This window comes from Saccostrea cucullata, unplaced genomic scaffold (genome assembly GCF_032062105.1).
Source record: "Saccostrea cucullata isolate Sc308-1 unplaced genomic scaffold, CSIRO_AGI_Scuc_v1 ctg5872, whole genome shotgun sequence".
Lineage (NCBI taxonomy): Eukaryota > Metazoa > Mollusca > Bivalvia > Ostreida > Ostreidae > Saccostrea > Saccostrea cuccullata.
In genome coordinates this window covers 59,719-73,401 of record NW_026938966.1, presented here as the reverse complement: position 1 = coordinate 73,401, position 13,683 = coordinate 59,719, and the positions used below count along the sequence as shown (strand labels likewise).

The window sequence follows — 13,683 nt, the reverse complement described above, 5'->3', positions numbered from 1 at the left end:
TTTTTACACAGAAAAGAAGGTCCGTGATAAAGTGATTTATTTTGCTGAATTCTTTAATTTTCATCGAGGCTGGAGTGTGATAAAGTTATAATTTTTCTGTGAGGCGTATTTTATTAATATAGACATAAAGGTTAAGAAATAGGGGGGGGGGGGGTGGCCTATTGGAGTTTTGGCGCAACAAAACATATATGACATTTACTTGAGGGGGGGGGGGGGGCTATATAATATGAAAAAGATGCCGATTGAGACATTGCATGTATGATATGATTTATAGAAGAAAATTTCTTGGCAATGTAGCAAAGAAAATACATGGGAACTGAAAGTAATATAGAAAATAACTCAAAGTGTATGTCGTGTAAAAAGTCCAGAGAGTTTGAAACGCATGTGAAGTAGCTTAATTGGTCCTTTGGGTCATCTTTGTCAAGATATGTTAGGTTAAAACCCCGTGGGGATCCGGGTTAGAATAGGTCCTCAGTACCACCTTGCTTGTCGTAAAAGGCGACTAAATGGGGCGGTCCTTCGGATGAGACCGTATAAACCGAGGCCCCCTGTCACAGCAGGTGTGCAGGTTAAAGATCCCTCCCTGCTCAAACGCCGTAAGTGCCGAGCATAGGCCTAAATTTGCAGCCTTTCACCTTTCTCCATATCAGTGAAATATTCGGGAGAGGGACGTTAAACAGTATACAATCAATCAATCAGTCATACACATCAGAATTTTCTAAAAACAAATAGTGGATTTATTCGTTATTTTTAGTGTAAATTCTTGCTTCTGTTTCTGGAATTTGTAAGATTGGCTGAATTGACCAATCAGAAATCAGAATCTATCTTTGATTATGCTTAGATGAAAAAAAAAACCTCCCATTGTTTAGAACAATCAGATAATGACTCGGGCTTTTCCGTCAGCAACCCCCCCCCCCCCCCGAATTTGAAATATTACAAATATGAAGTTATCTTTAAAGTGTAAGTTACACAATTAATAAACAGTTATTTCAAGCTACAACACGATACATCGAAATTGTTATCATACGGTCTATCTGTTTTAATTTTCCACAGTTTTCCCAGAATGCACGACCATGGCGGCTGAGCATGCGTATTCAAGGAATTTGGACTAACGTAGTTACTAGCGCTCGAGAGCGCTAGCAATAAGACGATTTCTTTTTGTCCCCATACTCTTATTGACAGTTCCTCGATCTGCTTTAAAATCATCCTTGAATGGGTGTATGAGGGGGTCTGTCCCATTTTTTTTTATTCCAAGTAATAACATTAGGGATGTCAACGAATATTCGAATATTCGAATATTCATTCGATGGGTTGATATTCGAATACAAAAATATAATTCGAATATTCGGTTTTTTAGTGTACAAGCATTTAACAGAGAGAAAAATCTGGCAATTTTTTTTTAAATTGAATAAAATACCAACGTTGACTAGGAATAATATTTGATTTTAAAAAAATTAAAAGACACTCCTGCTGGAATACTTTAAAAGTGCGAAGAATGAAACTGTAAGAATAAATTATTCTTTGATCATTAATAAGTGGTATAACAGTGCCAATTACTTACGATCAGTTTGTTTTGTTTATTAGGACACATTTAACAGAAAACACACGGCTCACTTCCTTATGTATACATCTTTAGAAATAATTATCAGGAAATTGATTGGCTAAAATTAATTGATTTAAATTTCACTTCAGTAGATAATTGTTTAGCGTGGTATAGACTTGTAGGAGTAATTAGTGCAGACTTTAGTAAAACGATCATTTAATCTAAATCAGAATAAAGAACCTTTGAATTTTCAAAAACAAATTTTAATTACATTTTGGATGTATATTCTTCATATACAGATATATTCTGTATTTTTTTAATAAATATAATAACTTGGCAATTACAAAACTCTATGTGAAATTTTATATCAAAATAATGACATGAAACGTGTACTGGTTAACAGAAGAGTGAAAATATATATTTTATAATGCAAAATGTAAATGTTTTATCGAATAATCGAATATATTCGAATACCTCTATCGAATATTCGAATATCAATCATTGACAAATAACATGTTTCTAAGTAATATTTATGGTGAAGCCCAAAACGTTTTATGTACTAGACTTTATCAACTTTATGAGATGGGTATACAATCCATTCTTAAAACTCTCTCCATTCCTTCTACCTATAACTTTTAGAGTTTTTTCAGGGTCCTGTAATTCCCCTTTTGTCAAATTAAGATTTCAAATTTTCTGAGGTTGGTTTTGATGTTAAATTACTTAGAGAAACAAACACCCAAGACAGATTTATTTATCATAAAGTTGGAAATTTTATGAATTTTTTTTTACATGTAATAGAAAATACTTTTAAACTTCCTCTGACTCAGTATCGTGTCATTATGCTACAAAAACTTATAAATGCTGTCCTCCAAAATTTGACTTTTATGGATCAGATGAATAGTTGTACACAAGAAAACAAAAGGAAGTACACAGCTGACAAAATAGCTCGTCATATTCTGAAATTTGCAGTGAGGTTTGGTTGTATTTCTGACATGTTGTTTTTAGCCATGTATCATTAAAAGACATTTAGATACAGGGAAGCATTGGCTTTGATAGATGTGATAAAAGTCAAGCTGGCACAGCCACACAAGCCATTGCCGTTCCAACGGGGAAATATCGGACAAGAGAAAAGAATGGGAATATCTAAATTTCAAATGTTCAACCTTAAAAACAATCCTAACGCTTGAAATAAAGAAGAAGTCCCCCAAATAAATCTACATGCCATATAAAAATTATGACACTTTTCCCGTCATTTCAGCTCAAGTATTCAGTGACTTGACGTCAAATTCTATTATGACGTCATATCTAGGTAGATCAAAGTCAGTTTGATATTTTACGGACAGCCTTATCCTATCTGCGTGCGTGACTCGATCCCGTGTCTCATTGTTACTTGAGATTGACTTTGATACTTGTTGTTGGATCAATACCTTATTTACTGCAAACCTTGTAAAGAAAGTTCGTAAGTTTTGTTCTCTCCATTGTTCTCTTAAACAATACCCCCATTGTATACTCCCCTAAGGTGTCGGTCATACTACTGAAATAAACGTTATTCGATACAATTTGCCTAAAATAATTATACAAGTGCTTTCAAATTAATTTCAATAGTATCCACTTCTTTGTCAAACATACACGATTTTTAAATTACGTTAACAACAGCTTGTAATAAAACTGTTGAAGTTTTGTATGATCAATCGTGGCTGCAGAATATTTTTCATGCATGATTAATTAAAGAAATAAAATGACTAGGGATGTCAACGAATATTCGAATATTCGAATATTCATTCGATGGGTTGATATTCGAATATGAAAATATGATTCGAATATTCGGTTTTTTAGTGTACAAACATTTAACAGAGAGAAAAATCTGGCAATTTTTTTTTAAATTGAATAAAATACCAACGTTGACTAGGAATAATATTTGATTTTAAAAAAACTAAAAGACACTCCTGTTTGATTACTTTAAAAGTGCGAAAAATGAAACTGTAGGAATGAATTATTCTTTGATCATTTAATAAGTGGTATAACAGTGCCAATTACTTACAATCAGTTTGTTTTGTTGTAAGGACACAGTTTTACAGAAAACACACGGCTCTCTTGCTAATGTATACATGTTTAGATATAATTATCAGGAAATTGATTGGCTAAAATTAATTGATTTTAATTGCTCTTCAGTAGATAATTGTACAGTGTGGTATAGATTTGTAGGAGTAATTAGTGCAGTCTTTAGTAAGACGATCATTTAATCTAAATCAGAATAAAGAACCTTTGAATTTTCAAAAACAAATTTTAATTACATTTTGGATGTATATTCTTCATATACAGATATATTCTGTATTTTTTTAATAAATATAATAACTTGGCAATTACAAAACTCTATGTGAAATTTTATATCAAAATAATGACATGAAACGTGTACTGGTTAACAGAAGAGTGAAAATATATATTTTATAATGCAAAATGTAAATGTTTTATCGAATAATCGAATATATTCGAATACCTCTATCGAATATTCGAATATCAATCATTGACAAATAACATGTTTCTAAGTAATATTTATGGTGAAGCCCAAAACGTTTTATGTACTAGACTTTATCAACTTTATGAGATGGGTATACAATCCATTCTTAAAACTCTCTCCATTCCTTCTACCTATAACTTTTAGAGTTTTTTCAGGGTCCTGTAATTCCCCTTTTGTCAAATTAAGATTTCAAATTTTCTGAGGTTGGTTTTGATGTTAAATTACTTAGAGAAACAAACACCCAAGACAGATTTATTTATCATAAAGTTGGAAATTTTATGAATTTTTTTTTACATGTAATAGAAAATACTTTTAAACTTCCTCTGACTCAGTATCGTGTCATTATGCTACAAAAACTTATAAATGCTGTCCTCCAAAATTTGACTTTTATGGATCAGATGAATAGTTGTACACAAGAAAACAAAAGGAAGTACACAGCTGACAAAATAGCTCGTCATATTCTGAAATTTGCAGTGAGGTTTGGTTGTATTTCTGACATGTTGTTTTTAGCCATGTATCATTAAAAGACATTTAGATACAGGGAAGCATTGGCTTTGATAGATGTGATAAAAGTCAAGCTGGCACAGCCACACAAGCCATTGCCGTTCCAACGGGGAAATATCGGACAAGAGAAAAGAATGGGAATATCTAAATTTCAAATGTTCAACCTTAAAAACAATCCTAACGAAATAAAATGACACAATGGGCATGCGTAAATAATATGCAAGGGACTTTTCCAGTTCTAGATGTACAGGTAGTACCCGAGCGTTTACATTTCTTACATGGGAAAATGGATTTCTTCAAACATTTCCATGCGTAAGTTTTCTTGCTAACAGTACTTTAAATAATATTAAAATTATTTGAATATCTGTATCAATTTATATAAGACAATTAGGACTTAGTTTATATAGCAGTTTCGTTTAAAGTCATCATTTCGTAAGTTCTATGGTCGATACAATGACCTTGTCAGCAAATAAGCAATGACCTTGTCAGCAAATACAATTTATCATTGAGTCAAATGCTGATTTTTCAGGTTACTTTATACACTGTTTATTTCAGTTATTTCACGATCATGACAATGACAGAAATAAATTAATGTTACGTAAAATGGACACATATTTTCGGGGCAGAAATAAATTATGTAAAATCAAATTTTCGTGATTTAAGGAAAAATATGAGTTCGTTGGGATTTAATTTCGTGGATGAGGAATTGTTTAGTAGTAACATATTTGAAAAATTACATTTCATGGTGGACATAAATTTGTGGGTCTCCTCACACCTAGAAAACCATGAAATTTAAACCCCCACGAAAATATTTATTTTACAGAATATGTTAATATAGTTTCCTTAAATATGAGTGTGAAGTGACGATTATTCAATTTGACATTAAAAGCAATTGTGATCGGATTCCATAAATATTGCTAACAATTACTTTCTTATTAAAGGAGGCTTGATCTTTACTTTAGTCATAAATCCCTGAAAGGTATTTCTTACATATAACAAAGATACACCAATTTATTATCTATGAACGCATAAACAAAAAATCGTCCGATATAATCATGATAATATCAAGGTGAAATGCCCCATTTTTTGATAGTCATGGTAACAGAGGTTATATTAGATAATATCTCCGTTAGATACCTCAATAGTTTAATCCTAGTTTGATGTTTCAGATTTCTTCAGTGGAGAAAAGGATGAACAATATTATTTCTGAAGTATAAAAAACTGCATGTCTAAAAGAAGGGAGAGGGAGATGATTATGTGAACTTTAAGTCTACATAATTGCGTGTACCCTGTATCATTATTGTTATTATTGTCAAGATATTGGAAGTCGCGTTCATTTTTGCATATAAACATACCGGTATCCATAAATGTTGACTCTAAATTCTACAGTAATTATTAACTTTTCTCTCTTATCAGGAATAGTATGGCGGACACACGGAATATGTCAGCATTTGTTTACCACTGTCTATGTCTTCTGTTTGGGACATCAAAGGAAGTCGAGGCTATCAGAGATGTGATTTCTGTAATAAACGCACTGGGACATATGAGAAATTACTCTATATTAACAACTGGAAGTCGAGGAGAAGGATTCAGAACAATGGACGCAGATCTAGATATTATGTACTGGTCAGATGATTACCGAGTGATCTGGGAAGTACACGAGTCTCAATATTATAACAATCTCAACAAAGAACTGATACTCTGTGACGGTTCAGAAAGCCCGCCAGGATTCACCTTGTTATATCTTCTTTCACAAATATCTGACACTGAAATCCAGGAAGCTTGTGTTAGAATGAAGAACAGATATTATATATCTAGTTCTAAACACAGACAAATCAAGTGTTCTACACATTCTCAAAGCTCTTATCTCCATGGACCCTGTGTGAGTAGATATCATGGAATGCTAGAATATGATTTTGCTCACGGCTTTGCATCGGATATTTGGCCCCCATCTGCTTCCTCATGGATAGACAGAAGTCATTCATGGCCCCCGCCTCATATTGTTGATGTCATAGTGAAAAGTGGATGTCATTTTGTGGCAATTGGACATAAACTAGGAAGACATGAACATGAACCTAATGAATGGAGAATTTCTTTCTCTTTAGCAGAACAAAAACTTGTGTATGCAATGAACCATCCCCAGTTCTTAACATACGGCTTGCTCAAATTATTTCTAAATAGCGAAATTAACAACGGAAGAGGCGATGATGATAAATTACTGTGTTCTTATCATATTAAGACGGCAGTTTTCTGGGCGATTCAACAAAATACGATACCCTTCTGGTCTCCATATTCTCTTGTTGACAGTTCCTGGATCTGCTTTAAAATCATCCTCAAATGGGTGTATGAGGGGGTCTGTCCTAACTTTTTTATTCCAAGTAACAACATGTTTCTGAGTAATATTCATGGTGAAGCCCAGAATGCTTTATTTACTAGACTTTATAAGCTTTATGAGATGGGTATACAATCCATTCTTGAAACTCTCTCCATTCCTTCTTGTAATAAATGTATAGAGTTCATTCGGGGTCCCAGAATTCTCCTTTGGTCAAATGAAGATTTCGAATTTTCTGAGGCTGATTTTGATGTCAAATTATTTAGAGAAATAAACACCCAAGACAGATTTATTTATTATAAAGTTGGAAATTTTATGAATTTTTTACATGTAATAGAAAAGACTTTTACAATTCCCCTGACTCAGTATCATGTCATTATGCTACAAAAACTTATAAGTACTGTCCTCCAAAATTTGGCATTTACGGTACATATGAATAATTATACACAAGAAAACAAAATGAAGTACATAGCTGACAAAATGTCTCGTCATATTCTGAAATTTGCAGCGAAGTTTGGTTGTATTTCTGACATGTTGTTTTTAGCCATGTATCATTACAAGACATTTAGATACAGGGAAGCATTGGCTTTGATAGATGTGATAAAGGTCAAGCTAGCACAGCCATACGTGATATACAAATCTGATGTAGATGAGGAGAAATATAGGAAAGCTGTAGGGGGTCAGTCCTGGACTATAAAAATGAGAAAAGCTGTAGCATGGGATATCAACCTGAACAATGACATTCTTTTCATCAAAGAACTGAGACCAGAACAACAGTCCAGTCAACAAAACGATATGCATTGCTTATATATACCACCCTTTGTTATGTTATACATGCTAGAAATTTTTTGCTGTAAACATATAGACACAATCAGAGCAAAAGCAGCTGTTGATAATTTAAAGGGCTTAGTTTGCTTTGATCAGGGACAGCATATACATCCAACCGCTAAAAACATATCATGGCATATTTTGGGGATGTGTCAACAGACGACAGGGAACCTCCGCGATGCTCTATTCTCATACCAACAATCTCTTAAAGAAGATCAACTCCACGGTATACAAAGTGCCACAAAAATGAGAATCATTATAATCCATCTGCGAAATCACTTTAAAAACATTTGAAGAAAAAATTCCCCACTCGATAGATTTTTTTTAAAAATCGGTGTATATTTTTTTCATTGTGAATTGTAGAGGAAATTAACTTGAAATAGTTTATAACCAATGTATTTTTGATTGTTTGCTCGTATACAGTGTTGCATTGCTGTCAATTGACTGTAAAGGCATATGTTTACAAAATGAAATGCAAAAATAAGACATTAATGTAAAAAAAACAACATTTCGTTATTGTATTATATACACTGTATATATGTAATCTTTTACTTTGAATGAAATAAAAAATTGCAATAATTATGAATTAGTCATCTATTGCAATGTCACTCAAATCAGACCTCCCTCTAGTGACCTCCACGACAATCTAATGAAAGGGAAGTTATAGTATTTAGATCTTAGGGTTTATTTAATAGTGCATCATAACAATTATCTAACTTTCCCTTTTATTTAAGTGTTTTGTTTTTTTTACCTTTTGTCGAAACCAGAAGGAATTAAAATTTTTTGTGTTTAGATAACAAGCTGGGTCATCATCAACTTTAAATTGTCAAATTGACAAGTACGACCTACGCAGTACAGTTAAGATAACGAATGGAGATATAGGCGATTTTTAAGACAAAAATACATACTTTATTAGGATGGGCGATTCTTTTTAGGAAGTCACTGATATTAAAAAATGTTATGTGGTTCAAATCTACATGCTGGTGACATTTAGATTTTTTATTTAGACTTGTCACGTGATTTTAGCAATTATACTTGCCGTTTAGCGGTCATCTATAAATTCCAATATTGCAAGGGCATAACCAAGGTAAAAAGCTTAGTTTAATTTGTAATCCTTTTCAACACTACATGTAGTTTTTGAAATGTGCTGCGATACTATATAGATTCCCTTTTTTAATTCTTAAAATTTAATTTGTTTGACGGCAGGTTGAATATTTTCCTGGTCAACTACATTAAATATAGCTATTTTATTCGTGAGGTTTGAAGCACTTTTCAGATATCTTAATGCTTCTTGAGTTTATGTGTAAAAACTTGGCAAGATACACTGAGGGCATGCCCTTGCAATACATCGATTTATTAGGGCTCTTCTATTACCTTTTCAATGAATCTGCATAAAACACGACAGTATCTCTTGTCTGGAGAATATACGGGCAGTTAATAAATAAAGTACTAAAATAGACGTCGCATCCAAGATTACGGTCTTTTATTTAACTGCAAATAATATTTTATTTTATAACAAAAGACATTTTTATTGTAAAAAATCACCCCTACTAATGTTATTGTGATTTAAATTCAAGACACGTGGTTTAGGTTGATCTATTCAAAGGTTATATGGTAGAACCGGTTTTATATATGTTGTGTAAACAGGATTTTGCTATAGCCTGTTTCTTTTGAAAACGTGTCCTGTAATAAATGTTTCCAGACCTTTCTGAAAGATTTTCAGGATTTTCAACAGAAAAGGGGTTGCTAAAGGAGGGGTGTTAAAATAACAACATATCTTACACTTTTTGGCGAAAATAAGAGCTCACTAGTGACCAATTCGCTGGTTATAAAATATGTATTATCATCTACACTGACAAACCTTTGTTTGCCTTATATGGCTATTGTTATAAATATGCACAGAAGATCTTACTACGAGCAACTGACCGATCGCTGAATAGCAACGTTTACGGAAAATACTAGTACACGTTTACATTTTACTTCGAACACGTGGTTCAGGTCAATCTATGATCATGTCAATGGAATACAAAATTAAAAAAAAATTCTTAAGAACAAAATATAAAGATAAGAAACTATTAAAGATGTTACAGGAGTGTTTTATTTGTTGTTAACTGGAAAAAATGTTTAATAAAATGTAGTTTGTGTCTAGTTCAGAACACCAGCGCTTCAAGGGTAAGGAAAACGAGCAGCATCTCTTGTGGATTTAAATGGACAAAACTCGTTCGTGATCACGTGTTTGGCCAGGGAATCCACCTGGCGATTGTATTCACCGATAGTACAACAAAGGAATTATTACAGACGTAAATCGCTCTGCAGTATGACTTTCAGAAACCTGGACTTCCACCGTTTATTGAACAAATGAAATCTTCCCTGCTTCGCCTCATCTAAAAAAAATAATATTTATTAAACTGCTTTTCATTTACCATAAGATTTTCTTTTTTTTCAAGCGTAAAATTCCTGTAGTATTCGTAGTAACCCATAATGCAATACTCATTCATCTAATTGGTCAGTTAAAATCATGCTGGTGCCTCATTTGCTAATCTGACGCCAAAAAATATAGTCCAAGTTCCCATGCAAAAATATTTGTCCAAAAAGAAATTTTAATTCATGACTGCAGAAAATTGTATTATAGAGAATATACCTATTCAAGTTTGAATGAATGTAAGAGAGATCGATTGATTGAACTACATTTCTACAGACATTATCACTATCAGAGGATTCTAGGGGGGTGAAAAATGAAACGAGACATAACTTTTTTGTTTACCATGTCTCCACGTGCTAGTCACTTCCTAGCCAAGTTTCCGTGAATAATTTACCCTATCTCGCTGAAGTATCGCTAACTCTCGCCAGAGCCACTTCCAGAGCTACTTTGAACTCATCGGGTCTTATAATTTGTAGAACACCAAAAAATAAAAGGTTCCGAACACATTAGTAGGGGTGAAAATATGATTTGATCAGCCTCTTACTGTCTACAAACTTGTCATTCAAATTGAGAGATGAAGTCTGTTGACAAGCGCATTTCGATGGATGCATAGTTTATATACTGTTGTGTTGGATTTAACAAACGACAAATCTGCATGCAATAGTAAGTTTTTATGTAGTATACAGCTATCCAGCAGTTTGAAAGCAAATAAGTTCATTTTGTTGTATTTTGAAGACCTTATACTTTGTGTGACGTCAGAGTAAACATTTCTCGTTAAAATAAGACACCGCCTCCTTACTGTAACCTTTACTGGGTACATCCCACTAATTAATCTCAGAATCGATATGAGAAGAAAGTAGTGCAGATAAAATTACAAGTTCATTAATTTGCAGACTTGCATAAAAAATTGTTCAGATGTACTGAACTGAGCCTCACACTTGTTGATAAGGAGTATCTTTCCTACCAAATAAGCTTGGCAAATGTAATTTATCAAGATATCAGCCGAATTATTTTGTGTATTATAAAGCCAGTGAGAACTCTGAAATCCGCTACTTTCACTTTCATTTTTAGAGGTTCTCGCAGACAGACGCATTTTGCCGGAAAACGAATCTGACATGCCAGCTCAAGATTTTAACCAAGGAGAGATAAGTTGATGTGCTTTGATTTGAGGGGTCACTCACTTCTGAACGAAAATTTGGGACATCGCTATGAGAAGAAACGTTAACATTGTCGCCTATGGGAAAACAATTAGTGGACTGTACCCAACTGCGCTTCGTATTCATGAAAGTAAGATATCACTGAAACATTTTAGGTACGATGTATTTATGAAGATGCACTTGTTAGATAAGACTTATTAACTGTAATAAAGGATAACCGTCACGGTAGCTAAATGGGTAGCAACACATGCAATGGGTCTGCATCAGGTAAGATGTCATTGGAAATATTTGCAACATCTTATCCCAAAAATGGACCAAATTAAAATATCCAAATATTCCGAACGTGTCTTATGTTAACAATAATTATATTAACTTCCTTCCCTGCAGTCACGAATTTAAACACATATACATTGTACTACTTCTAACGCATAGTCACTATCCCGCACTCATGCATTTTTCTCGCATTTTCCAAAAAAAAAAAAATTGAAATATTTGATTTCATGCCAGTTCTCTTGTATTTCATGAGTGGATTTGAGTTTCACGGAAAACTAAATTTACAGATTTTCTCAATTTACCTCTCATGGGAGCTAACTTATTGACGAAGATACTTCCAGGGGGGGGCTTAACTGGGAGGGAGGGATAATATAATATTGTTTATAAATTTCTCGAGCCTGTATTAGGGACATGATATGATATTGTGATTGGCATGCAACAATTTTCATTTTATCCATCTTTAAGAATTCAAGAATTTTGGAAGTCTAAGAAAAGGTCTTCAAAAAGTTAACATTTCTTTAGATATAAAAGGAAAAAAATGCAATGCAGTTTTCGAGAAAATAAGGTTTTCTTGAATCCAGAAAATTAATAATAAAATAGAGAAGAAGATATTAATTATTATCAATGCTTATTAGCATTATATGAAATAAAAATTTGTGGTGTCAAATGATCCAAAAGCCTTTTTTGTATTATATAATACATGACGGAAAAAGAACACCTTCTCTAAATACAAAAATGACAATTTTTTTGAATGGACATTCGAGAAAAATTATATTTCTTGATATTAAAGAAAATACATTGAGATATTCTTATTTATATTAATATTCACTATATGATATGATTAACTGTTAATCTTTTACTTTAAAGAAATACTGTTAAAAAATGTTTGTGGATTCAAGACAACACAGTATCTTCGAATAGTAATTGACTGTTTATAAACCTACTTCAATAGAGATAAATGCATTAATGTAATAACACATTCAGTATATTTATCTTGGCCTTTTAAAATGTTAAGAATACTTGAATTAATTACAAATTGAGTAATATATTGTAAATTTCTATTATTTTGTTTTTAGAATTTAGGTCTAAGGGCATATCACCCTAACTGCAAAAATACCTAAGAATCAGAACTCTTTGTTGTGCTTTGTAAAAAGGGTTCTTAAATTGTTCATTATATTAACGTGAAACAAGTGTTATTTTCATTTTTTTTTAAATGAAATGTTTGTTTGTAGCATCTGTAATTCACATTCTATAAAGCCATGTATTAAATATTTTGAAAGAAATAAATGTTATTTAACACCATTTATCCAGTATAATTATGTATTTCCTTTACATTAAATCAACGTTAATGTAATCCACTTTGTCAAACCATGGTTAAGTACGATCACAACAGCTTGTTATGATGCTGGTTAAAATGCTGGTTAAAATGTCATCAATGTAACAAAATGTTTCCTACATGTATAATAAATCCATAAAAAATGACATAACAGGAATATATAAAATGATATGCAGACCAGGAAAAATCTTTTAAATAAATAAATATTTTTTTTATTTGAGGAATGATTTCTTATATCATATGATAATTAGATTTCAGTGACAAATGTTTTTTTTATCAAATATTTCTTTCCCTGAACGTGTCTCTATGATAGCAATAATTAGGATGTATTTAAAAAATCTCATTTGTGTCATCTGTTACAAGTTTATAAACAGATTGCCCATAACAGTCTTTTATAAGTGTCTTCCTTGTAATACTTCAAAGCATGCATGACTTGTTGAAATAAATTATGATAATAAGTTAATGAAAGTTTATGAATTTTGATAATTATAGTCTATTCAATGTAGAGGATAGGATATAATTCTATAATCACTAAGCTGAGATGCACAGCATTTTTCAGAGTATGTTTGCGCAATGCTATGTTAAAAATCTTGGAGAGTACCCGATATTGGAGTCAGAAGGATTATTATGATCAGAAAACAGTTAAGATCCAAACGATAACATTGGTGTAAATCTTGTGATACCAATCAAGCAAAATTATGACCCACCCATTTTTGTAGGCTTTCCGTGTTGTGTTGTGATAACATCGCTTTTTTCAAACCGGAAATTAT

The 13,683-nt window shown here is 32.4% G+C and overlaps 1 protein-coding gene across 1 annotated transcript; it reads left to right on the top strand.

Annotated features, from left to right (window-relative positions):
- The first annotated feature begins 4,778 nt into the window (after positions 1-4,778).
- Positions 4,779-8,214, top strand: LOC134251954 (uncharacterized). The gene is made up of 2 exons (XM_062734369.1): positions 4,779-4,877; positions 5,982-8,214. Exons 1-2 carry the CDS (start codon positions 4,783-4,785, stop codon positions 8,017-8,019), a joined length of 2,133 nt encoding a protein of 710 aa, XP_062590353.1. The 5' UTR covers positions 4,779-4,782; the 3' UTR covers positions 8,020-8,214.
- Positions 8,215-13,683: the final 5,469 nt, after the last annotated feature.

Excerpts from the sequence above, each read along its gene's own strand:
- LOC134251954 (XM_062734369.1), top strand. The coding sequence starts at position 4,783 with ATGCAAGGGACTTTTCCAGTTCTAGATGTACAGGTAGTACCCGAGCGT. Across the intron at positions 4,878-5,981 it reads TTCTTCAAACATTTCCATGC|GAATAGTATGGCGGACACAC; the intron begins GTAAGTTTTCTT and ends CTCTCTTATCAG.